This window comes from Leptosomus discolor, chromosome 2 (assembly GCF_034619465.1).
Source record: "Leptosomus discolor isolate bLepDis1 chromosome 2, bLepDis1.hap2, whole genome shotgun sequence".
Classification (NCBI taxonomy): Eukaryota; Metazoa; Chordata; class Aves; order Leptosomiformes; family Leptosomidae; genus Leptosomus; species Leptosomus discolor.
Genome location: NC_141392.1, coordinates 82876667 through 82904052, shown reverse-complemented (window position 1 = coordinate 82904052; position 27386 = coordinate 82876667). Strand labels below are relative to the sequence as shown.

The following is a 27386-nucleotide window of genomic DNA, read 5'->3' as shown; positions in this document are numbered from 1 at the left end:
CTTTTCTGCTATAGTTTTCCTATTATATAATTTCACTTCTTTGTCCACTTATATTTTAATTTTCTGTACTTACCCAATCCATTAGAAGCTGATGGTATACAAAAGCTGGATGGCAAAAATTTGTGAAAACAAAGTGACTGTATAAGTGTAGGAAGAGAAAAAAAATTAGTTGTTAAAAACAAGAGGTATTTTTTATTTTGTTCATGTATGTTATCTTACTAATTCAAAAGCTCACTAACTACACTACATTTTTTTAATGTATGTATATGATCATTACCATGTTAACCTGGTCACATGTTCCTGTCTGTGCTATTTAGGCTTTACATATGTTTAAATTAATAATTCAAATTCTTTTTTTGCAAATGAAATATAAGTAATGCAAACATGAATTTGCTTTGCCTAAGTTCTTACAGCATTTTACTGGAATGCTGTATTCAAAGAGATGTCATTTTCTACTAAATGTCTTTCTAATTCCTTTGTGCAAATGATACCTTTTCCCCAGGCCCAGCTACTAAGTGGATATTATTGAACAAGTGTCTTTTATAGGATCTAAAACAGTGCAGCATTATGTGAAAGAAATTTTAAAAAATGTGCATGGACTATTTAGGAATATGCTTAGTGAATATTAAGCAAACACCTGAAGTTCCTGTGCTGCTGCCTAGAACCAGCACTTCATTACCTATTACGTGCAGTGACTTTGAATTTTTTATTAGGTACTGGTCTCTTAGCCTGCAAGGCTTGTGCATGATGTATATGAGAGCGATTTCCAGCAGAGCGAAGCTTATCACAGATCCACCTAAAAGGTAAGGACATTTTTTAATTTTTAGTTCACATGCAGAACATCTGCCTGCAGAACACCTGCACACAGGGCAGGAAAGAAATTTGGTTTAAGGGTTAATTATACATGTCTTACCCATCTACAATAAGACCAGAAATGGGCATGATGAACTTAAGATAAACCCAGAATATGTAAATGGCAACAACAATACCAGAATATTTACCCCCTAATTTTGAGCTACACTACATTTTTAGTGCATTTTTTCTCAGGTTGGTGAGGACAAAGGAGAAAGGCTTAAATATACTTCTGATTTATTTAGTTTCTCCCAAATCTGTAGTATTGATATCCATGGTTTAGACAAGAAAATTTCTAAAAGCAAAGTTGAATCTAGCAGGTAATGTATGCAAAAGAATGAATAATTGCTATTGGCATTCCTCATACTTGCTAAGGGAAACAGTGTTAACAAGTGTTAATGAGTATTAAGAAAAAACAGAAAAGCGGGAGGAAATGGTGAAGAATTGAGAAAGGCAACTAATAAGAATGAGAGAAGGAGAAAAGGCACAACAATAAAGCTAGAGGTAGTGAAGACATGCATTGATTACTTTTTCACTGAAAATGGCTTAAATGGGGTTTTGAGGGTGAGGGACCTTATCACCATAGGTCATGAGTGATAATTCCTAATATTAGTTTAAGTAATTCTAATCAGGTAGTTCAGGAGATAAATGTGCCTTAAGAAAGCATGTGGTATATACAGAATGTGATGATATGCTGATGGTTAAGATAATAGAATTTGATAAAAGAATATAGGGGGTAAAAAATTTTGAAACCCAGGACCAACAGTGACATTCTTGATCTCCCGAGTTTCTTGTATTAGCATCATAAACTCAACAAACTCCATCTTAGAAGTTTTTGCTTTTTCTGATAGAAACCTTTTCTTGGACTTTCTTTTAGAAACTTACTTTTCCATTCTAAATGTTTTCTTTCCCAATTTATAAATTCCTTTTGTGCCAAAATTTGCCACTTGCTTGTTAACTGTCTTTCAGCACGATGTTTTACCTTGCAGAACAATTTGCTTCCATTTCTTCTTTAGCCAATTCCTTACCCACCTTTCAGTTTCACTGCTAGCCTATGTATTTTCAACTTTAACTAACCTTTTAACATGTGGCATTGTGTGAAATACCTTGCTGAAATCCAGGTAGATACTTCCTCAAGCATATCAGTTATCTTATTAAAGGAAAGCTGTTGGTTTAGTCTGGCATGATCTTCCTGCAAGTACTTTATGCTGTATTTTAGAGCTGCAAATGTCTCCTTTTATTGTTCATATGAAAACAGAGCTGTTAGTGATACGTAACAAAATCATTGCTCTTGCAAAGGGAAAGCCTTGTCATCCACACTTTCTGAACAGTGAATTTGGGTCATGCCACTTAAAAAAAAAAGGTTTCCTTGAAAGCAGTCTGTTTTTGATAATGGAGCCTTAATCCATTCCCCAATCAGACTGAGCATGCATATCATGACAAATCTTTCCTCCATTAAAATCGTTTACTATCCTAAAAATGAATTAGCTGAATCAATATACTCCTCCTGATGTTTCCCTGAGGAGACAGGAGCAGCTGTTTGAGCAGCAAGTGCTGCCTGAACAGTCAGGCACCTCACCTGATGCAGGCAACGAGGCCACCACTGGTGTCACCAGGGAGCAAGAAACCCACCCTTGTAGGCAGCTGGGGAAGAAGGTTACTCATGGGTGCCATGGCTTTGCTGAGGCAACCCCAAATATCAGATATGACTATCAGAACTGGCAAAGCTGCACAATCCTAAAAATGTGAATGGTAACAATAATGCAAACCCCAAGAAAGCAAGCTGAGAGACAGCTATTGTTTCCTGTGTGTTGTGCTCCTCTACCTACTTGAACTTGAATGTATGTGTAGAGACTTATCTTCAATTAATTAGATTCATTTGTTTTCAAGGATAGTTTCTGTAAAAATTCATATTATTTGGCTGCTTCTGGTGTGTATCACATCCGGATGTATGATGCTTAAGGTATTTAATAATAAGCGTATTCTCCAGTTTGAACTCTTTTCTTCAAAAGAATTGCAATGCTTCAGAAAATGTGAAAAACAAGGGCAAAAAGTCAGATATAAATAAGTTGAAAAATTTGAGTTGGATTCTTTAAAAAGGTTTAGTGTGCACAAATCAACGGATGTAGACTTTCTACTTAGGTGGTAAATATAGTGATTTTTCAAGATTTTTTTCTGAATTGAAATATTAAAAAAAAAACTCCCATGGAATAAGTCTTTTTTAAATTGAAAAATATTACTAACAGCTCTTTATGGCTTAGTATTTTTTTCTTTTTCTGAGAAAATTAGTGACATTTAAAAGAAAGACAGTATCAACCCGTTGAGCTAGACAATTAAAATTTATTCTCAATCTTGAAGAGCTGATGGTAGAACTTTATTTGGATTTCTCCATCAAAATTCTTTTTCAATAGAAAGAATTCATGCTTGGAAATTAGAGGTGGCATTAGTATGGGTCAATAGTAGAAGATCCCTAATTTAATTTGAAAAATGAAGTCTTGACATTCTTGCAATTAGATAATTGAAATTTTTAGAAGTGGAAGGTTTTTTTGAAGTGTAGCTTTAAAGAACATTTGGTAATAATTATTAGTTAATTTGTTCTAAAAATTACAAAATCAATACAAAAGCATTTGGAGTGTTCTAAAATTACTGAATATAAGTATATGAATTTTTCATAGTTCATTGAGTAAATCAGTTCAGGTTTTTTCTGATTATTTCAATAGGATGATATTTTGAAATCTAAAATTACTTTTTGCCTGTCTGCCCATAAAATGTTTCGTTGTGATCTTTGGTTGATGTACACTATCAGCTATCTTTCAACACATCTCCTTAACCACAGTGTTTATTAGTACTTGCATTACCCTTTAATTCAGCAGAAAGAGCTGAAGATTTTTCTGTTTGTATGGCAGGGGTACATACTTGTAGCCAAGTTGCAGATTTATATATTATGAAATGACTCAAGCTGGTTATGAAAATCCTGGTTGCTGGACTTCTGATAATTGCCTTCATCAGCAAATAATATAATTTTCAGTATATGACACTGTTTCCTCCTTCTTACGCATTTTTTTCAGTATCAAATTGAGGATGCAGTTAAATATCAAGGCTACGTTGCTTTTGTTGGTAGTCATTGGTGCTGTAGAGAGCATGCTTTAGCATTGTACTTTTATAACAATTGGGTCTTTTCCTAAAATCTCTTTCTTTGTTCAGCACAACTTTAGTATGTTAGGCATGTCTCCTTTCATCACAGCAGGGGACACTGTGTATTTTCAGGATAAACTAGTTCCATATTAGCAATGTGAAATCTGTTTGAACTTGTATGCCAGTTGATAGTGCCTTTTGAGGTGGTAAGTGTTAGGGAATTGTCAGCAATAGTATTTTTTTTTCCTCAGTAGTTAATTCATATCCTGTAAATATGCTGTTCCCATTACACCTAAATGCTATTTTTCTTGTCTATGAATATACCATATGTTGATAATAGGACATCAATAAACACATCTAGAAATTAACGGCTGGTATTAATGAGTGTAGTGCAAGCACTATAGCTCACGGTTTGCTACCTCAAAGAGAATCTCCCAAGGTTGCTGTCTTGAAAGCTTTTAGGGTTGTTTTGAATATCTGTGTATAAGAGATATGCAGGGAGTTGGCTCTGTAAAAGAGCTTCGATTATGTGAGTCTCCGTGTTGCATACTCAAAGTTTAATATGTGGGGAAGTTGAGTGGGAATCTGTATCACAGCGGGTCAGGTGCCAAGGCTCCCTCTGCAGTGCACGGTAAGGGAGTTTGTATGCGCCAGCAAAGATAAATCAGAGAACTGCTTAGTCTGAGCATCTCGGTCAGGTTTAGGTATCAAACCCCTCAGCCTCGATTTATCTGGTGTAGTTTTGGACATGTGCAGAAGCAGAACGCTAGGCAACTTGGGAATATTAGTGGTACAAGCTTATGTGTTTATGTATGTCTTCGATTTATATACCAGTATTCAATCAAAGTCCCACTTCAGATGCCTCTCTTGATTGTAAATCTTACTCTTTCCTTTTTATTTTATATAAATATGCTTTCTAGTATAAATTATCACTTTAAATTACTTTTTTATTTAGCATAAGAACAATCTTCACCACTTTACTTATGAATGGTCCGCTGTGCAAATGAGAAGTGATAGAGATGAAAGTGGATGTCTGTTTTGTTATTTAGGTAGAAAAATATATTTTCTTATTTGATTTGTTATCCTGCCTAAAGAAAGCTGCACTGCATTTCTGTTCCACTACAAACTGCTCCTGATTTCATGGCATTTTTAAGTTCATCTTATTCTTGACTATTTAAAAAAATTAATTCATCTCAGGCTCATTTTTGTCTGGGAAGGATAGGAGTGAATATGCAGGGAGACTGTTCAGAACCTATGCTATTATGTGCTAAAGACCAGCAAAGAAATAATTCACGTAGCAATTTTTTTTTTTTACCAACCTGCCAGCAAGCTTTTCCCTTCCTATAGAGCTCACATTTAAATTATTTTTAATGTTGTCTTTTAGCAAACAATGTATCTTTCTCCTTCTATGGTGGAAAGAAACAGCTCAGTAATAAAGAATACAAATTTCTATGTCTTTCACATTCTTATCTGGGAAGAGATGTAATTTATAGAAGAAAATTACAAATCACATTATGAACTGCTTAAGAATTTCAGGAAAAGAAACAACTTCTGGAAGAAAACATGAAAAAAGAGTATAAGGATTAATTTTTTTTTTCAGAAGCTTAGACATGAAATTTCCTTTATTAAAATGGACATATAAAAATGTGTATGCAAACATCTATGAATCTCATAGAAAATATTTTGAAATGGAATGACTATTTCCATCGTGAAAACAGAAGGAAGTTTTTTGAGAAGGTCAAAAGATGACGTGAACGCTTCCCATTTGGACTATTTGAAGGGAAGTCTACACTCTTGAAACTGTGACTGCATCCAAACTGTTATTAACCTAAATAGAAATTCACCTACACATTTGCATCATAAAGCATGTGATTTACTCACATTAATAAAGTATATTGGTCTGGAATTCTGAGGAAACTGATATGAACTGGTCTTTCTTACAGCATAACTATGTTGCCATCACAGCTTTGAAGTGGCTGTGCCTGAGCTTTCTGAAGTATAGTTGAGATATGCTTGTTTGAAGCACAAGGTTCATAGCATGGGAAAAAATATTCAAGGGATCAATTATTACTCCTGACTCACAGTGTGTTCTAGCTGTCTTTATTACTTGTCATTGAGACAATAATTTGATTTGACAGGCAGATTGGATGTTATTAAAATTAAAGGATTTCAGTTGCCTTACTGCACATGTGAGGTGTCGTTACGAAGATCTGCTTTGTGAAGAGAACCAAAATGACTGTGTCACTGGTTTGGTCTGCAGGTAAAGGAGCTGGAAAATTGCCCAGTTTTGTAATTGGTTGGTGAATTAATTGCATATAGTTGTCCATGATGAGCATTTGTGTACTAATGGAATGCATCTCTCGTTATTAAAGTTGATACAGTGCACCTTTTTTCAGGGAAAACAGGAATTAGCAGTTTATAGAGTTGAGAGTTCTTTCATGTTACTGGTGTTACTGCTCTTTCTGTTATCTAGTACGAAACTTACACTATCATTTGGATCCTATTTTGCTAGATAGTGGATATTCATATATACAACAATAAGCCTGTATAAAATTATGAAAACAAAATAGGTAAAGATAAAACAAAACAGGGAGATATAGGAGACTAGAAAAGGCAAATCAGGTACTATTGCAGCGTGCTGTTAGGTAAAGTTTATAAGCTTTTTATGAATGAATAAAGCAGAAGAAAATCTTATTTGGGGTTCACTGGAAGTGTAGCTGGAAAAAGATTACTTCGTTATTATTTCCACTTTGTAAAAAAAAAAAGGCAAGTAGTGATCTGTTCATGAGCACATATAGAATTATCCACTTTAGTGATCCTTAAACGTACTCTGTTACTCCTGTTTCATTAAGTTGTAACTGGTGAAATTGGTACAAATATAGAAGCTCTTTATAGGACAGGTTGCCACTTATATATAATTCCTGTGAGTTTAGGCATATTTAATGTTTTCTTTTCAACCTTTTGGTGAATGATCTTCTGTTTCTGACAAAATAAACTGGCGAGAGGCAGCACACTCCACTAAGAACCTATGTTCTGGCTTTTTACACCAGTCCAATTTTAAAATACCTGTTTTCAGACATTTAAGAGTGACAGTTTAGAAAGCATCTGATCCTTGAAAGTCCTTCCATAAACGTCCACTGCCAGTTGGTAGACTATTTAAGTCTCTTAAGCTGCTCCTTTGAATTTTTAGAAATATATGTAGCAGTAAGAAGCACGCATTGCTAGGATTTTGTAATACGTTTTTTCCTATCAAAGAACATATTTCCATTGTGCTCTAATGCTAACACTTAACATGCTTTTTTTTTTTTTTTTTTTTTTTAAAAAGGAGAGCAAATGTTAGTAAATGTACAGGTAAACCAACCAATTAATTAAGTCTACATGTAATTAAGTAAATGTAAATTGCCATATGCTCAGTACATTTCATAACCCTGAAGATAATAATTACCATATCCGGCTCATAATGGCCTTACTTTCAAAACAGGTGGGATATTCTCCATCTCTTTGTTTTTTCTTAGTTATGTCTTTTGGACAAATACTAAATGCAGTTACAAAATGTAACTGAGAGCAGAAATGTTTGTTTGAATTTACAAATGCAGACTTAAAAAATCCTAAGTTCCTGTCCTTGCAGGTAGGGGTAAAAACCCAACTGGCTCTCAATCCATTACCTGCAGCCTACAAATCTGAAGGTGAGGCAACTAAAAAAAAAAAAAGTTTCCTCACCTTTTGATTTGCAGTCACATGAAATTTTACAAGAGGAAGAAAGAATATAATTAATAAATTGACACTGAAACTTCACTTTCCGGAAGATGCCATTTCTCTCTTTTTCCATCAGACAATCCTGCAATGTCTGAAGGGCAAACATATAAAATGTAAATATGCTTGAAAAAATGGAATTTAAAAAGGAAAGTGAAAGGAAATTTCTTAGAATCTAGCCAGTCATAAAACATAACTCATCAAACTGCGCATCTCAAAATACTTTTGTCTTTGTCTTTGACACACCCTTAGTCATCCTATGATTTTTCTCAGTCTCTTCATGTTTATTAATTACTGAAATATTATAAAATATAGTGTAAACTATATTTGGATGTTGATATTATTTTGTGATCCTTATTATGAACAGTGAAAATAGTTGTTCTTGCTAAATTGTTATATTGGTTTACTTATAATGAATTTTACTCATTATGTTTAATAACTGATTCATATCTGTGTTGTCCACCATTCTTTATGATTCTGATGGATGGAAGTAAATGATTCACCTAGTCATTCACATTTTAGCTGCCATTCTCAATGGCTTCTTTTAGACTGTGTGTAGCACTGTCAAGCAGCAACTTAAGGCTACCATAGTTAAAGATTTTTCCGTGTGTAGTCATGTGTCACACAGCACTCCATCGATGGTTACCTTGTCTGAGAAATAAAAATACAAATGCATGAAGTACTATCAAGTAAGAAAAGGTTTTCCAAACTGCATGCCACCAGTGATACAGAAGTCATTTCAAGATAGTATGAAACCTTTCACAGTCCTACTTCTGGCAATTGTAATTACTATGGTTCTCATCAATACAATTGATGGTACCAAGCAATTAGATTTTCTGAAAACCTGATCGAAGGAGAGCTATATATGGACATACAGTATGTATTTAGGACTACAAATATTCAGCCTGAGGAAGAACTGTGTTCATTTGAATTAGAAGGAGATAGAAGGGAGACTGAGCTGGTGATCCAGTTGATTTGTAGTTTGACTTCTGAAGTGAAATGAAAGAAAGAAAAGCAGTTAAAAGGAATCTATTAGGGCAATTATTATTTACATAAAAGTTACTTCCAACTAAAAATATTATGTAGAGTAACTCCTTTATAAAGTCTGCTTAGAAGAACCCTTTGGAATATATTCTACAGGCATTTTGAAAGAAGATGGCTTAGCCGTGTGAAAGGCTCACAAACACCTTTAATTCTTAATCTTGACCTTCGCCCTTCCTGATTCTTTTGGCCTACTGTTTCCCCAGTTTTTAGATGACAGTTTCTACCAATCCTGATTAAAAAAAAAAAAAAAGAAGCACAACAGAAACCTGAATGTCAACAAGAAGATTCACAGAGGAATGCAATCAAAAACGGGGTTGCAAATCAAGCGTAGAATCAGACCATCAAACATTCAAAAACTTTCAGCTATTTGCAATTATGGTGGTAATTGCTATTTTAAAATGTTTTCCTTCTTCCAGAGAAACTCCATGTTGTTAGCTGAAATTCTAGGTATTTTAAATCACAGAAAATCTTTTTGCAGCTGATGAAGACTAAATATTATAGGCAATCAAAACAACGTATTATCTACATATTTTAGCTGATTAAAAAAAAGTAGCTTTTGGAACGTCTTTTAAAAATCACTTTACTGTGTAGCACTAGCTAATTACAGCACACTTTTTCACAGACCAAAACATTAGCGTTATCTATTTTAAAGCAAAAGGTGGTGGATTTTTAAACTCTTTTTAAGGAAATCACATCTGAGTTCCTCGCTACGGTATTTTAGCCCATGTAATTATTCCTTTTCTTTCTGTTGTGAATCAGCATTTGCAGTGAAGTTTTGATTAATATATGTAAACAACACATAATACATAATATTAAGCTTTCCTTAAAAATACTGTAATTTAAAGATTGGTGTATCAACATTACTTAATATGAGGCCACTCAATAAAAGTAAATGGCTGAAAATTATCTAGAGAGTGTAGGAAAATGTTATTAAATAATAATGTAAGAATAATTTTAGTTCGAGAGCGATTATTATAAAGGGTAACGAAATTCTGAGATCTGGCTCAAGACTTTCTTCTACTAAATTATATCTTGAATATGAGAGCCTGCATTTTTTTTTGTTCTCTGATAGTAGTAATAAACTGATCTTGTTTCTTTTGTTCAGAGGCTTGTTTATTTCACAGTTTTTGAAGGATATATTCCATAAAGAAAGGGAAAATTCTAGCTCAGTTTCATTATTGAAACTTTTAATTAGATTTTTTCTAGTGAATCTATTAAAAGGCAATAGTATGCCGTGATTTTTAATGAAGTAAAAATTCATAGGCATTCTGCTAGGTGTTTTATTTTAGCAGCATTTCATTAGTTATTAGCTTGATGTCTGAAGAACAGGTATTAGCCTTAAGAATCTCTTATAAAGTTGTACAACATAAAATTGGAATATATGACCAATACCTGGCAAATTTGCAGGATATGGGTTTAAACAAATATTTAGGAAAAAAGTGAGTACTTTTCTAACAGTTGTTTTATATGCACTACGTCTGTGTGAAGCAGAAGCAAAGGATTGGCAGGGAAGTGATGACACAGCACTGATACAACTGCAGTAGGATCAATGAAGCTGGCAGAGACCTGGGTGGAATTTTTTTAAGTTAGAGGCAAAGTTTTAGTGGAAGATCCTGACTTACACACCTCATTCATGAAACAGTCAGAATGAGCAACTGTACTAAAGTACTCTGAAATTGTGTGAGGTTTTCATTTGTTTGGTTTTAGTTTGGGCTTTTTGTTTATTTGTTTTGTTCCATTTTTTTTTCCCCAGCTTGCAACAGCAGTGGAGCTGGAAAGTGTCTGGAAGTTTAGGAGAAAGAAAAGTCTTTAAACCCTAAAATAACTGCAGCTAACTGTTGGTATAAAATGGAGACTTTGATTAATCTGTTAAATATCTAATTTTGTACTCACTGATTCATACCATTGAGGCCAAGAACTTCATAAATATTTATCATCTTTAGTAAGCTTGTGTGACAATTTGAGGCAAAAAGAAGCCAATAACCTTAAAAAGAGAGCAAAAAGAGTTCGCAGGTTGAAACCACTCAGTGTTGTTTAATCTGCGGTACTAAATTATTAAATCCTTCAAGGAAGAGAAATCTCGTACTATTGAAAGAGTATTTGGGAAAATCACTTTGCAACATTAGAGTAAATCTGCTGAGTTTGAAAATATGATTTTAATCAGGGTGTGAATGTTGGGGAATTTGCACAGATAAGCTACTCTTATGAATCATTGCGTAGGGTCACTTGATATGTTTTTGTAAGGTGCAGGATACAGGAAAGTTAGGGAGAAAAAAACGTCATGGCATTTTGAGTTTTAAGTATATGTTAGTTTTCTGAGTTCGTAAGTTGCTTACTTTTTCATAATTAAAATGCATGCTAGAAAAACAAAATACATTTGGATCACGTTTGTAATATGGCTATATATTTAAAAACAGACCTCTCGTACATCATTTTATGCATTAGAAAAATCTGTTTGAGCAGAGGTCTTTGTTTTGTAGTAACTATAAACCTGAACTTTATTATGAAAGAGATACCGCTGAGGTCTTTCCCTCTTAAAAGATGTCTCTCGATCTGAAGTGACATGATACTGTATGAATGAAAAGCAGTCATGACTTCAGATACAGAAAGCCTGAAAGTAAATCTGTAGTATTGCAACCATACTCAGGAAAAGCACCAGTCATTTTATTCTATAGAATTCTGAAGCCAGCTGATAGATGAATCCCTTTTGACAGTAACTCACTTTTTGACCTGTGTGGCAGGGAGAATGTCACAGCAGTAGGAGAGGTTCTGTGATAATTGGAAAGTGAAAGGGACTTGGTGGTGCAGTAGGTTAGCACATTAGCCTTTCCCCTCTGGAGACCTTGGTTCATATTCTGCCTTAGGGTCACTAGTGAAAATTCATGCTTTGGTGTCCTACTTCTGTTTGTACATATGACAAAAAAAACCCCCATATTTGGAAAAAAATGTTGTCTTTCTTCACTATAAAACACTGCATTGGCAAGGATCTTAGGGCCTACGTACATTGGCAGAGAGCTTAAACAGCCTTTATTCCTGCAATACTTGTCTGTCAAGTCCACTTTCCCCAAAAGAGCATTCACTCAATATGTTACTAAAAGGGAAAAAATTTAAAACTTCTCAGTTGATATACATGAAAATAATGCAAATAATGAAGGAAACTCATCCATAATACAAAAACTACACTGATAAATTGCTCATTTTCATTTGGAATTAACTCCTGCTAATCTCTCTTGCACTGAAGTTATATTTCTCTTAAACAGTTTTACTTGAACCTTCTTCTACCTAAGATATTTAAGTGCCAGAGGACCGCTGTTTCATATGCAGTGGCACAATGGTGACATCCAGTGATTAATTAGTTAAAAAAATACACATTCCCTAAAGACATCTTGGGAGCCACTTTCCAGGCCTGTTTAAAAGAAACATATTGGTCACATTTACAGGTGGTAGTAAGCTGAATATAGACTGGTTATCAACTATGTACTTCTACATCTGTACTGCTTACTCTTATTGCCTTGTAACAAGGGTGGTGCAGCTAATTGTGCTTAATGATCCAATGCGAAGCATCTGAATTTTGTCTTGCCAACTCCTCCTGTGCTCTTGCAAGTTATGTTAGCGATCTGCAGCAATGTGTGAACACCTTCACTTTCAACCCTCAAAAATGTTAGCTCTGTCAGAGAGCTTCCCTCTTTAAACATGAGTTAAATATTCAGGATGGGTCCAGCCTGAGAACGTTGGTGACTAAAGCAGTCTGTTCAAGGATGAAAAAGGCATCAGGGAAGTAAGACCCACAATTTTATACCCTTCTTCTAGGCAATAGACAATCACAATTATGGCTCCATTTCTGGAGCAGATGACAAGAATTATCAGCTAACAACAGTATCCAGTCTCTATTTCTGTCAAATGATTTTTGACAATCATTTCCCTCTAACTTAAGGGAAAGATGGAGTAGAGATTAAAACCTACTTGCTCTTTTTTTTTCCTTTCAATAATAACAAAAAAGATAGAGGAGGGATAAACAGAGAAGCAGCAAAGGATTAAAGGATAAAGACAGGACAGAGGAAGCTTGAACAGAAAGCAGTAGACAAGAACAGAGCTGTCATTTGACTGATAAATCATTCTCTTAATCAACTGTGCCAGCCAAAGAAGGCCTGAGTAAACAGCTACAAATGAAGAAGCTTTAACCACGTTTTTTTTTGTTTCCACTCCTCCAACACACACTTAGTAATTTAAATTTATACTTTTAATTGTTGTAGTTTCTAATAGGGTGATAGGAGCCTTGGTCTGAGACTTTTCCTTTTCTTTGCATGAAAAAAAAACTGTCTAGAATGATGAAAACCTTTAAGTAGCTTCTCTACTACATAAGTGTTTGGATCTCTAAGTGCACTAGATTTCTTCAGGCAGCTAGATTTCTTCACTGGTTAGGTTTTGTTGTTGCTGGTTTTGTTTGGGTTTTCTCCATAAAGTACTATGGAATTGATCTGAAGCCCTGAATAAGAAGCAGAAGCAAGACAGGATTGAACTGTGAATTTTCCATACATTGTAATGTTCACATAAGAGAGTAAGCTGTGATAAGCCTTCTCTTGGTACAAGCCCATCTTGCCAGATGATCAAGGTCACTCCCATTCATCCTTTGCTCGCACCTCTCACCTCTAATTGAAGACCACTGTCAGGGATGCCTTTGAGATGTTAGTGTCATATCTTCTAAAGGTTTGGTGATAACAGTTTCACAGCCTGGGATGAGGAAGAGTACTTAGGAAGGTCCTTTTGCTTCCCTGTTTCTGTGCAAAAGTGAGACTGAATTAGAAATGAGAGCTGAGGCTGAAATAAAAATGGAGAAGGCTGAGACCTAGGTTGAGATGAAAGTGAAAATGGAGAATTATGAGTTGTAACAGGGTTTTGGTGAATAAAAAACCCCTCAAACCTGAAATAGTCTTTGAACTGATTAAGCAAGTTGGTCCAAAACATTGCTTTTGATTTTTTAATTTTTCTTGAGTATCTGATGTCAAAAGCCTTATGAATAACTCTTTTCATAAATAAAACTTCTACATTATACACAGCACCTTTTCATCATCTGCTCACTTATGCTGTGCCCCATTGCAAGTGAGGTTCTAAAAAAAGTGAAAGATGTCTAGTTTGAAGAAGCTCTGCAGATGTTAAAGTTGTAGAAAGAGGAATAGTACTATATGCTTATTCTGGAAGCCTACGTGAATCTCCTGATGAACTTTGTAGGACTGTTAGTTTTGCTTAGCCCTCTTTTCTCAGAATGCAGATAGTATTTTTATGCATTTGAGTCTTTAATGTTCAAGAATGTTGTTGAACATTAATGTTCACTAATAATTGGCTACTCATCCTGAGACAACCGAAATTTGTCCCTGTTCATTACTGCGTTACCTTAACTGTATAGGATTTAAACATGCATTGTAAGTCTCATTTTTAGAGGTTCTTTTAGCTTTTGTTTTTAATTATAGAAAATAAAAGATAATGGTAATGCAGCAATTGCAATGAAGTGTTCAGATTTCTAGCTGCCAACAGAAGTGTGTGGACTTCTGGATTTGATTTAGAGTTGAGAAAATAATCTGACAACTTATTTTTACACCACTTTAGTAGTGGTGTGGATTTTTTTTTTAAGTTTCAGTGTTGTTAGGTACGATGCACAGAAGCAGGGTGAGAAAGTGATTTCATGCTCTATTTCTCCAGATGAAGTTTTGTGCCTTACTGACGAATACTGACATGTAAACCCAAATTGCAACTTCCCAGGTCTAACAATGGTAGATAAAAAAATTGTTCACAGAAGTCATAGATGGACTTTTATAGGCCACACAAAACTTTTGAAATTAGTTGATATCTTACCGTGGCACAGGTTAGCTTGAAAAAAAATTAGCCTTCCTTGGTTTTATACTCCTAAGACGATGACTGGTTTCTATGTTTTTTAAATAGGTTGTTCGCTACCATAATTTTTAATTATATAGAAACAAAACAAAAGTTAACAAAAAAGAAAAATTGGTGATCATGTGGGGGATTTCTTTTGCAATGGAATTTTCTTGGTTGTCTAAAATCGAATGAGCTTCTAGTTCTTGGCAGGTTATAAAAGTACGAAGTTTTCTAATCCACAAATACAAGGGCGCATCAATACCTTTGCTTTTGAAATCTCAGGAGTAACTCTTTCTTCTCTATTACTTAACCGAGAATTTTACCACATAACTATTTTTGGGTTTGGTTACAGTGATCTTCAACGATCAGAAGGTAATGGAATAAGGAAATTGTATGTGCTATTTTGCTACGAGTTTATTATCTCTGGCTTTTGCCTCACAGAGGGGGATGTTTGTCTTGAGGTGATTCTTTTCATCTCTTGCTCCCACCTGTCCATTTTGTCTGTCTCTGTCCAGTCTCTGCTCCAGACATGGAAAAATCTCTTATAGAGTAGCTGCTCAGCTATTTCTGTTTACAAAAAATTTGTGTGTATTCATCTTAATATCCAGGGCTTTAAACCATCAAAGTTCTGCAGATGTTTCATGAATGTCACTGTCCCTCCTGCCTTGGAGACAGAGCAGATGAAGAGTGGAAACCTCTCTGGCCAGCCATCAGTCAATGGCAATCCATCTTCACACATCAATCGCTAATTTACTGTAGTTGGACTTTTTACTGGGTTGGTACTTTTTCTACATGTTATTTTAGACAACATATAGTTTCACTTGAAATAAAGCAAAGAAACAAATGCTGCATATTTTTACTGGGAAAAGACACCTTGAATGTTTCATCCAGTTCCACTCAGAGTCACTTATGGCTGTGATTCTTGTTCCTGATGCATAGTCTCAAGAAAGATTGTCACCTAATAATACAGTAGAGCATTGTATTAAGCTGGTTGCATGTTATCTGGACAGATATATAATTTTGAGCTATTTCTAGTGTTTTATATTTAAGGTGTTTTCTAAGGTAGCTCTCTGAAGATGGAATTTGATTCCACCAAAAAAATGAGTACTGTGTGTTGTATATTTAAGCCACAACTTTGGAGTATGTGAAAAAATGGTAGAGAATGAGAAAAATGAACAGTTATCAATTTGGTAATAGAAGCACAAAATGTTTATTAATGTATCAGATAACATTTATCAAAAGGTTTACGTAGCTGCCTACATTCCTAATGAGAAGCTCTGTGATAACAGCTGTAATCACAGGTTTATGATAAAGTATTTGAGGCTTCAGATGTTCAGTCCAACAAGCACTAATATCATAATAATGTATAAGAAGGTTTACTGAATAGTCATAAATGTAATTATGGCACTGACGTAAACTTGTTTCAGAGGCAAAATTGTTTCAATTAAGAATGATGGCATACTGCTAGATGAGGTAAGGTTATGGCACTATCTGTTCATTACATAAAGCAACATACTGCAAATAAGAATATTAAAATTTAGAATGCAAATATTAGTTTTATATTCCCCTCTTCAGGCTCAGTTCTTAGTTGCTGGGAGTTAAGACATGGGGTGAGTGTGGGTGGGTAAGTAAGTGTCCATGGCTTTGAGCTGACTTTTTTGTCCTACACCCTTGATAGACTCCATGGCAAAATGTTCCCAGTCATAACTCTGCATGACATTAGCATTGTAGACAGATTATGTGACTACAGCCAGGTGCTGTATACCTGACAAATTTCAAGAGGTACAGAAAAAGTGTTAAAGATGTGTCTCAGTTTTGTGAAGTCCATATCAGGAAAAATTTGGCTACCTCTGCAGGTATTTCTAGCTCTGTTTTGCTTAAAACAAAAGTTGAAGCTCCAATCTTTCATGTATTTAGAACTTTTTAAAGGAATGATTCCTTCAAGATGACAACAACTCCTGAAAGGATAAAAGCTTAAGAAAATACATAACATACTGAAATATGCACACATATTGTACCTCATCTTGCCTAGTTTGCCATGAAATGTCAAAAGAACCTCCTACTGTGATATGTCTGTGAGCTCTGCAAGACTGATTAAATTTATATATAATATCAATCGTTGCATCCTGTGAACCATAAATTATAAAATTTGTGTTCTATTTTATCACTCCATAAAAAGGCTTAAAACTTTTTTCTTATCTGATACAAAGAATAAACTGTGACTTTCATTTTATTTGTGGCAATTTTATGCACATACAGAAACAGAGTGTAAATGCGGGGTATATTGTTTATATGTGTGTGAAAGAAATAGATTAAGAAAGCATTTGCTACAATAGAATAAATAATATTATGATTTATTTCTCAATTTTGTAGCATCCCAAAATAAAGGAACAAAATTAGGTGTCCAAAGCCTGATATGTAAAGGTCCCTTGAGAGCTGAACAGAGAATATTCAGGCTGTAAGAGGATGCAGTTTCCTCCCTTATATTTTTAACTAGTGGAATAGCAAAATATAATCAGGTGATTTGTGTTAGAGAAGATTTGCTTTGTGACAGAAACTAGTGTTAAAAGGGCTTGTGGTCATTTCTCACACCACTTCAGGATGTGTGGTTTCTGTACAGAATCTCAACTTACACATTTAAATCGTATTCAATGTTTTTGACCTTTTGGCACCACACACCAAGAGGCTAATGTGAGGAATCTGTTCCTCTTGAATTGCTGACTGTAGTTTAAGTCCATTGTTCAGAGAATTTCAGGATTATGAATTTCAAACTAAGACGAACGTAATAAAAATGTCTTTATTCTCATTCTCATCTCTGTCTCACACTCTCTTACTCTCTCTCACAGGGTTTTGTACTGCAGCTCATCACCATTGCATCTGAGTGCCTTCCAAATAAAATAAATAACAGTAGCAAAGCCTCTAGTGAACATCATGGGGAACATCAACACTGAGAGGCAGGGCTTATAAATCTGCATGCAACACTGTATGAACGTGCTCAGATTGCTTCCAGACCGGAGCTGACTCACATCCAGCTTCCCGAGTGAAGTGCGCTTGAGTGACTTCAGGCCCATATTCACTGTATGGACTTGCTTTAGGGTTGGTGCTTCTCTCAGGGCAGGGGTAGAGTCGAAGAAAGATGAGAGAGGAGGGTGTGTTTGTGTGACAACTTTTGGTTGTTTGTGATAATTGTGCACAAAGTTTTTATTCAGATTATAAGTCTGTAAGCTGTAAGTGCAGTTATGAATAAACCTGTGATTTCCTATGTTGTTCCTTAATGAAAATAAGCATAATTTTAATAACTTAATGAAAAAATAGCAGTGGAATTATTTTTTTTTCCACATAAAACTACATACTTCTATTTTTCTTTAGTGTATTTTTATAGTTTCTTGTAACTTTAATATTGTAGGTATCCTGAGCAGTATGCCATTAAATCAAAAGTTAATCATAACAGAGTGGCTTTCAAAATGCAAAATTCATTTTGAGAACGGATCATAAACAAAACCCACTAGTAGAATTTTTCAAGATATAGTCTGTGGCAAAATGTATGAATAAAAGTGGTAACTGCAATAATTTTGAAATTTTAAGAGGCAAATATTGTAACAACAAACTGTAAAGTGAACAGTTTCAAAATTCTTAAAATCTGAGTCGCATCAAATGAAGTGCCACTAAAGAAAAGTAACAAAACCTCTGCCCTTAATGGAAACATGGTTAGATTGTATCCATCATAGGACAGATCTTGTGGCTCATTTTCTGTGTAGTCATGAAAGAATTTCATTCAAATCCATTCAGAACTTATCTTTATGAAATCATGTCATGCAGTTTTCTAGTTTGTCAAGAGCTGGCAGAGAAATTATTGGCTGAAACATTTGAGCATCATCAAAAAGATATAGTAACAGTGAACTGTTCAGTAGTAACCAATTTTCTCTAACGGTTAATAAAAACTCTGGAGTTTGGATAACTTCTTAAAGGTTAGTGGTTTTTTGAGTGAAATCTGCAAGTGTAGAATTTATGGCTCTAAAATCAGGGGTGTTGGTGCAGTACTGCACCTTGATTTGGGGCCTTCTGTTAATTTTCTGGGGAAATACACTTTGTCCTGAGTGAAGAAAAACAAATATATAGGACCGTCAATGACTAAGCAGTTCATCCAAAGATCTCTTATTTCAGTGCAGTGTCACTTGGTGTATGTTCTTTGAATTTCTTTTCTAATTCATGTAGCCTATTTAAAACTGAAAATGTTATCAACCCTTGCAAAATCAATAGTCGTTTACAGCTACTTTCAAATCTGCTGAAAGGAAAAAACCTTTGATATTGCATATGGAAAATGCTGGTTTTGTAATACATTAGCGTGATTTCCTCAGCAGTGATTCTGATACAAAGGTTTTCCTGGACAGGGTCAGCATGGTATATAGACAACAACTGAACAGAAAGTTCTTGTTTTCCCAGCCTTAGAAGAAAAGATAGAGAAATTTAAACCTCAGATATCAAAGATTGCATGGATTTCCTTTAGACTTTTTCTGCGTTGTTTTGTGCTTTCCATTCTTAAAGAATGCGTTATTTACAAAAACAAGGGAGTATCCAGTGCTGTCTACATAAACCTGATGGCAATTTCATAAGCTAAATGAGCATGGCACATAGATAACAGTTTTCCTGGTGTTGAGGTAAATGTAAAGACAGTATCTTTTAGTCTAAACTGCTAAAGGGATTAATAACTTACATTCTTTTCAGTACCCAGAGATAAAAATATCATTAGAAAGGTAGTTTAGAAAGTAGAGAGTAATTGTTCTGGGTTTGAAAATGCGTGCAACACAGAAAGTAAAAGAGAGATTCATAGTGATCTTAAAAAATTAAAAGGAATTTAATTGGAGCGTGGCAAAAAGTACCAAAATATCTATATAAATACATATATATATCCTAAATGATTGGAAAGCTGACTAAGAGTCATTTTCTGAACTTAATAAATTATTCGTCCATGTTCTATATGAGCCTTTGTAGAGAATCTTTGGTGAGAGTATTTTAGAAGAAATTGAGAAAAACAGTAATTTTCTTGTACAGCTTCTTTTTAATCATTAAAGATCATTTTGACATCACAGGATGGTACTACATCTGATGAGGACGATATAAAATACTGAATTTGTTCACAAATGTTTAGTTATATTATTGTTACATTTTGAAGGTGATTTATCTAGTATTGTTTAAAATCCTATATAATTTAATTTAATTAATTTTACCTGGATGAATAGAGTGAAGTGACTGTAGAGCAAACAAAGGACAGCAAAGAGGGGCATATGTGCTTGAACTTCATGAGCTGCTGCTGTTGTTATTACTCAAGAGACAGTGTGGATGTAGACTGACAGCTAAAAGAATGCAAAGGCTGAAGAGGTATATCTTGGACACCAGACAGCTTGCAATAGCTCTGTAGCTGGGCTTTGGAGGGAAGCAAGAAGGTGCTTTGCTCTGGGTAGGTAAACAAGAAGAGATTGATTAATAGCACTTTATCAGAGTTCCTGGCAGAACTGAGCCTCTAGAATCTCAGCCAAAAGGGAGAACAGCAATGATATATAGGTAAAATTACTAAAACTTAAACTTTTTGTTCTTTTTCAAGTGTTAAGATCCTTTCTAGAAGCCTAATGAATTGATCTGAATTTAAAATGTTGGTTTTTTTTTTTTTTCTGGAGTGCTGATGTTTACTTTTGGTTTTTGGGTGGGTTTTGGGTGGGTTTTTTTTTTTTTTAATTCTGCAGAAAGGTTCTATTTTAAAGCCATCACACAAAACCTTTAGTTTTGGGATTTGGAACAAAGCAATTTCAATTAGTAGATGCTTCACAGAGTCACATTCTGCCTTTTGAATCCGTTGATTTCAGTAAGGAATAACTATGTCATTATTTTATTTTTTTTAAATGTTCCTTAAAAGAATCAACTTTTGTTTAAAACTTTGGTTCAATAGAAAACATTTAAGCAACAGAAAGCTTCATCCCTTTTTTTTCCATGGGGTCACAGATTCAGGACTTAACTAAATTTGAGAAACAAAGGTGAATAAATAGTGAAATAAAAGTCTCAGATGTGTGGAAAATGACTCAGAAATGTGGAAGCCTCTAAGGTATTCCCTAGTTAAAGAAGATACAGGAGGAATCAATAAATGAAGATGCCACCTATATCCCAGCAGAAAGATAGCTGTTATCACCTCAGATGAAGGAATAATTACAAGCTAAAGAAGCAGTTAGTATTTTGAGTCAAAAAAAGACAGAAATAGGTGTGAAAGTCAAATTTACAAAGAAAAAGGCAGGGATTTTATTCAGAAAAAAATGGAAAATATCCAGCGCTCTGAATTCAGTAGATGAAAGCTCATGGACTTGCCCAGGGAAGGGGTGTTAAAGAAAGCAACAGCTAAAGCTTTTCAGCTTTGCACTGCCAATATCTTTCATGCATTCTTCCTTTTTCAGGTCATGGACTTCCTGCAGAGTCCTTCCAGTAATGGCATTAGTTGGGACAGAAGTTTAATAATGGGGGTGTTGGCTCACTAGAAACTGGGTTTTAGTAACTGCATATCACACAGGCGAAGATAAAGGTCCGTAAAATTGAGAAATAATTACAAAGGTGCAAATTTTAAGTGTCTGGTTTTGTTTCTTACTCAAAGAAACTTAAAATGTATCTTCAGTTTCTTCAATTATGTTTCTTGGCGGCTCAGCATAAGTCTTCTCTAAAAACTGGAGACTCCATGCCAGACCTTTGATCTAAAGACCCTAACAATTGAAATTGCAGCTCCCAATCTTGTTCCCAGGTAGCAATGTTAAGTTAGGTAAGTTAAGTTTCATGAGTTAGAATATATGAGTAGAATTTAGAAGGGCAAAGACATAGAAATAAACAGAATGCTTTCTACTTTCTAAAACTTTATAACAAAAAAATTGTTTTGTTTATATAAAATTATTCAACAGAAATAAAGTTCTGTGAAACATCTCTATTGAGAACCTGGTAGTATTACTAATGTGTTTTGAAAGACATTGATGCTAGTCTCATATCATAGGAACATATATAAGAATTCATTTCTGTGAGAGCTTACTATATAAACGGGCAAGACCAACAGAGTGGAGAAGGAAATAAACACGTGAAAAGGTCAAATGACTTGCAGGATGGGAGCAGTAAACTGGCCTGTTTCCCACATCCAGTCTGGATCTGTACCTGTTAAACCAATAGCAGATGACAGTTCCTAAATAGCTCACAGAGGCATTCATATTGGGTGTGAGAGGTGATAATAGGTGAGATAATTAAAAGGTGCAACTGTTTACCTCAGCTATCTAACTGCTAACTACCTATAATTAAGCTTCAGCTCTAGTGTTCTATGACAGGTAAGTTAATGTAAATACTTTCAGCTACTCGTTAGCAGCCTTTGCTCTGCAGAAATTAAGCTGCTGCTGACTCAAAGTTTCACCAAGACTAGTGAGACAAAAGGAGGTCGTGATTTTCTAGAAAGTTTGAGAAATACTACATTAAAGCTGCACCTTTTCTCAAATATTCGAGTCCTCTTCTGATTTTACTTCACAAAGATTGACATTTGTGGTTTGCTTTTACAGATCATAGGGTCTGTTCGTACATTAACTCTGCCCATAATTAGGTGAGTGAAGATTGCAAGCACAGCAAGAAATTTCAGCTTTCTCCTCTGTGGCTGAAATTCAATTAATGGTAGTGTTCTCCTGCATGGTAGCTCAGGTACCCACTGTTAGGTGGTTTAACAACTCTATTTTTAATTTGTTGCTTAAAATCTGGTTTTGTCCCTCCTGTTACTTATGGAAGTCTGTGATGGCCAGTTTCATGTGAATACTGGGAACAAGTCTTAGCTTCTATTCTTTATAAAGAATTTGTCCTTCTGTGAATAGCCAGCCTCTCGTGTTTGATTTCTCTGAGCCAGCTATTCAAGGAAAGCTCGGACATATAGTTAGAAAAGTATTGTTAGTAGGAAAGCTTTTAGTGTTGTATCAGTATATGTCTCCCCCATGGTCCCCTTCCTGGTTCCCTTTATTGTAAGTTTTTCTAGAAGATGCTGGCTTGACTCATTGTCTGTGATTTTGTAAGCTCTCCTGGTGTGGAATACAAGTGAATGCTGTCTCTTCTGATGTGTTGGTGTATATCCTCGAGGGAGCAAAAAAGAGACTGCAGTTTAGTTGAGCCTCTGTAGCAGTTGGCTCTCTTGTTCTCTGTGGGGAACTCTAGAATGGAAAAGGAAGCCAGTCATGCATGCTGTAATTTACATCTGATTGATGAAGGGTTTAGATTCACAGGAACAATTTGCACTGGCACTCCTGTGGACCTAAAACTGAAATATTTTGCCACTGCTGTCCAGCATTAATTTTTGTCTTGATCAGTCTCATATCTATCCACATCAAGTTCTTTCTCAGAATTAACCTTTGAAGTTATACAAGTTATATATGAAGTTATAAATGATGCTTGGTAGTCCTTGTTTCCTGTGTTAAATTATCAAGTAAGCTAAGTTGTAGCTGAAAACAGTGCCTTTCTAATAATCAGATAAATACATTTTATGGGGAAAAGTACACCATACAGTATTTACTGTGCTTGCGAAGTTAATCAAACCTTTATTTTTGGAATAACCAAATACTTGAAGATTAATTTACTGAGGTCTTCAGAAAAAGCACAGTCTTCAAGCAAAAAACTCAGCAATAAATAAAAGCTTTTAGACATCTCAAAAAGAACAAGCAATTAGTATTTATTAATGAAACAGAATTAGGCCAATAAGGTGTTATCAGTAAGTTCTTAAATGAACATAAGTACTAGATGAAATACTGTCAAAACTTCCTGTTTTGTAAAACATGTTTGTTACAGAGTTTATATTACCTTCATACCAAAAATATAGATCCTGTTGCCCCAAGAATCCCTGCAACAACCACTAGGCGGGTTTTGTTCTGACCTAGCATGTGCCACACTGAAGCTACATATCTAGAAGCTTCTTGAAGTTAAATGACTGAAGATAGTCGAGTTTGGGTTGTTGTTTTTTTTTTTTTTTTCCTGAACCTCACTGTTTTTGAAGTATCTGGCCACAGTGAGGGGAAAACGACAATGAATCTTTCTATGCAATGTAAGAATAATTAAATAGTAGTGTTTGCAAAGGCATAAATTTATTTTTTATTTAAATGTGCCTTCAAAACGAGACACTAGAAAATTCTCATTTGCTATGTATATTTCCAGACTAGCTAAACATGTAAATATATAAATTAGCCATAAAACTTATTAATGGGCATTTGTTTACATATTTTTATCTCAATTATCTATGCCCATAGGACCCATTCAATCAATTTTTCACTAAGTAGTTTTCAAAATATAATTACTCTTACGGGTAGGTCTATGAACAGCAGTGTCATTTACACTATAGTTCACTAATTGCACTTCTAAGCCATTATAATGAATTATACTTGTACATTCTTCAAGAAGATCAGTTAATGCTAATCACTTCTATCACATATATCACTTAGAAGACATCCATCTATAACAGCCTTTTCATTTACAGCCTCATTCCCTTTTAATTTTCTTTCATTGTAAGATACGGACATAAATGTATAGTGTGTGCTCACATAACCAGTTAGCCTTGTAAACTTAGTAGTAAAAGTTGAGTTTTAAAATTTAGAAGATGCATTTTTCTATTTTTGAATAAATTTAAGATGGAAAACAGTTAGGTTTGTGATTATTAGATGTACAGTTCTGGAACACTGTTCAGGAATTACTGGCTATAGGAGTAACAGAAATAAATAGTTCTAGTATGAAACTTGATACATTTGTGAATGTGATGTATAGGGCAGATTACTTTTTGTGTTGAGTGACCAGATTTGTTGACCCAGATGCTTTTCTAGCCCTATTTTTTTGTGCTTTAACAAGACAGAGCAGTATGTACTGCAAGGTAAGGAACAGAGTGCTTTTGTCTACCTAATCTATAGACTGAATGCCTATATACAGGCAGCAAAAAGATTCCTTTGCAGGATGAGAGATGCTAAAATAATGATCTCATACTTGCATGAAATCCTTCTGACTAGTTTGACAAGGGAAGTGTAATATCTTAAGATGTGGGAAACTTTGCTGGGGATTTAGGTACAAGAAGCCCAGTTGTCCCACGTGTGAAAAAAGAGCTGCCACCTCTTCTCTCCTTGTTATCATCACAGAATATTAAGACAATGTTTCAATAGTAGCTTACTGGAATTTCTAAGAAGTTGTGGTAACACATACAGCAAGGATCTTAAAAATGAAACATGATGAAAAATGAATTGACGTACACATACTATATCTAGTATAAACAATAAGCACTGATATAATCAGCATACTTGTTATGGTTGGAACCCTCATAAAATTTCTATGATACCTAAGCTACTGGTGTTTTTACTCACGTTTGAATTTCTAAGGGGTAATAGTGAAAATAAACTATTTCTGTATGAAAATACTAGAAATATGAAACAAGTGGTCTCTTTGTTACGTTTCCAAGCTGAAGGAAAACACTGAAAAATATAAAACCAGTTTTTCAAGTCCAAAGTTGCAGCTTACTATAAAATAAAAGTTAATGATTAAAAAAAAATGCCCATGGTTTAAAAATATACTTTGAAAGGGTGTAAGAAATTCTTTGTGGAAAAATTACAGTATAAGACAATGAAATACAAAGGAGTTTTATAGTGTCTGGGTAGTATAACTTCCTTGAGAGGAATCACACACAAGTAACTGAACCAGTTTACTTTACAGGTGGAGAGAAAAGGGACAATAGTATTTTAAAAGGGCTTTTTTTGTGTGTACTTAATACCTCTAGTGGGAGATTCCAAAGACAATTGTTTCCATGGTGCAATTCCATTGACCAGTTTACTGCATCGGTTTTATCTATAGTTGTTGAGATACATTCATTAGCTTTTGGCATCTTAATGTACAACTTAAGGAGTTATCTATTCACTAAAGCTAGAGGGTTGTCATGCTGGTTGACTCCTAGACCACATTCTCTCCACCTCATGTGGAAGAGTATAAGAGAATAAGTATTAGGAAACTCAGATAGCTGGTGAATTTTCTACCCATAAATAGAAGATAAAAGTGATAAAAGAGGGAAAATCAGGAAGCTAGTTTGCATAATAAGGGAGGAAGAGCCTATGTAAATAGATCATGAAGTGCACCTAGGAGGTGAGGTACAGAAGCTGTACAGCAGACTAATCACTGAAGGAAACCTGGGTGAGAGAGGTACTGCAAATCCCCCTGAAAAGCAGGAAGAATCTGTTTCACATAGCTGGAATCTACTTGTCAACAAGGATATGATGCCCTGGAAAAACTCCCAAAGAGCAGCTTTTCCATGAACTGTCTTCCAGCTGCTAATCTATGAAATGTGGATCTTAGATTATAAATCAATTTTATGGGAGCAAGTAAAAATCTGCCGTTATTCTTTATGTCAGGAGAAATCTGTATAACATCAAATTTTTAGAATTTATACTAAGGTTTTGTGGTTTTGTCCTTATGCATCTCTTCTAATTTTGCTTTTTTTTAGTTATTAGACAGGAGTTTTTTCCTCTCAATATTGATATCTTGTAACAAATATTCTGATAAAAACATCTCAGCCAAATCATTCCAGTGGTTTGTGAGGTTTTTTCTTTATTTTATTTTTATTATTTGCTAAATGTAGTTTCAGGTGTGAGTTTAAACTATATGGAACTGCATTCCCCTGGAATGGGTGGCAGAACATTCTGTGATATATATACACTGCATTTCCCTTAGTTTCTCTACACCAGAGTGTGAGCCACCAAATATGGAGTATTATCAGAATAGGCAAGATATGGATATGGAACATGCTTGAGATGCTTTGACATCTGATCCCAGTCCATAAGTCCAAAGCAAAACAAAGTTTTGACTATTCTAAAGCTAGCTTATTGACTAAGTAGCTGAAAGTAAGGAGTGAGTGAAAGGAAATTAGTGCTTCAGCTACAGACAGAAATAGCCATAGAACCTGTTTTTTCTTCTGCTGCTCTATGGAGTCCTTCACTATTTGGCATAGATCCATGACTGTGAAAGGTCGACCCTCATGCCCATCCTTCATCCTTTTCTGTTATCTGCTAGTAGTTACACCAGCCTCTGAAGGACCTACTGGTCAGAGCACCTGGCATGCACAATAATAGTTTAAGACTATACTTTTAGGCCCACTATGTGAAGCCAGACGATTTTATTCTGAGGAGCAGCCCCCAAAACAGCCTTACCAAATAGTATAGTCATTAAACCAGAGTTGAAGTACTGTAATTTTTATTTTCTCTGTAGATCATATGTGTGATTAACATGGAAAAATCATAACATAAGAATGGTTGAAATACATCAGATCAAAGGTATATCTAGACCAGCATCTTCTCTATAATGCTTAAGACAGACAACAGGAACGTACAGAATTGCTCTGACTAGCACTTTCAGCAAACAGTGCTTTAGGGGTTACATGAGTGAGAGGTTGCAGTTGGACTGCTGTGTTTAATGACTGACAATGTACCTATTCTCCATCAACTAGTGTAGTCCTTCTCAGAAGCCATTTACACTTTTGGCCTCTAGAGATTCAGAGAGAAAAACTGCAGCTCCACAGCAGCTCCATGCATTGTAAAAAGCAATAGTTATTTTTTTTAAAAATCTATTGTTTGATGATGTCACTGACTGTTCATAGGTTTAGTTTTGTAAGACTTGACAACTCATTCCAATCTCCTCTTTTTCCCTCTGCTTATGACTTTGGATTTCTA

At 34.9% G+C, this 27386-nt stretch overlaps 1 protein-coding gene across 1 annotated transcript in view; it reads left to right on the top strand.

Moving 5' to 3' along the window:
- The window catches only part of LOC147416034 (uncharacterized), a 213934-nt gene that overhangs the window by 76359 nt on the left and 110189 nt on the right, over window positions 1–27386 (top strand). The window contains 2 exon segments of the mRNA XM_086460459.1: window positions 729–777; window positions 780–803. Coding sequence (XP_086316585.1) covers window positions 729–777; window positions 780–803 — 73 coding nt within the window.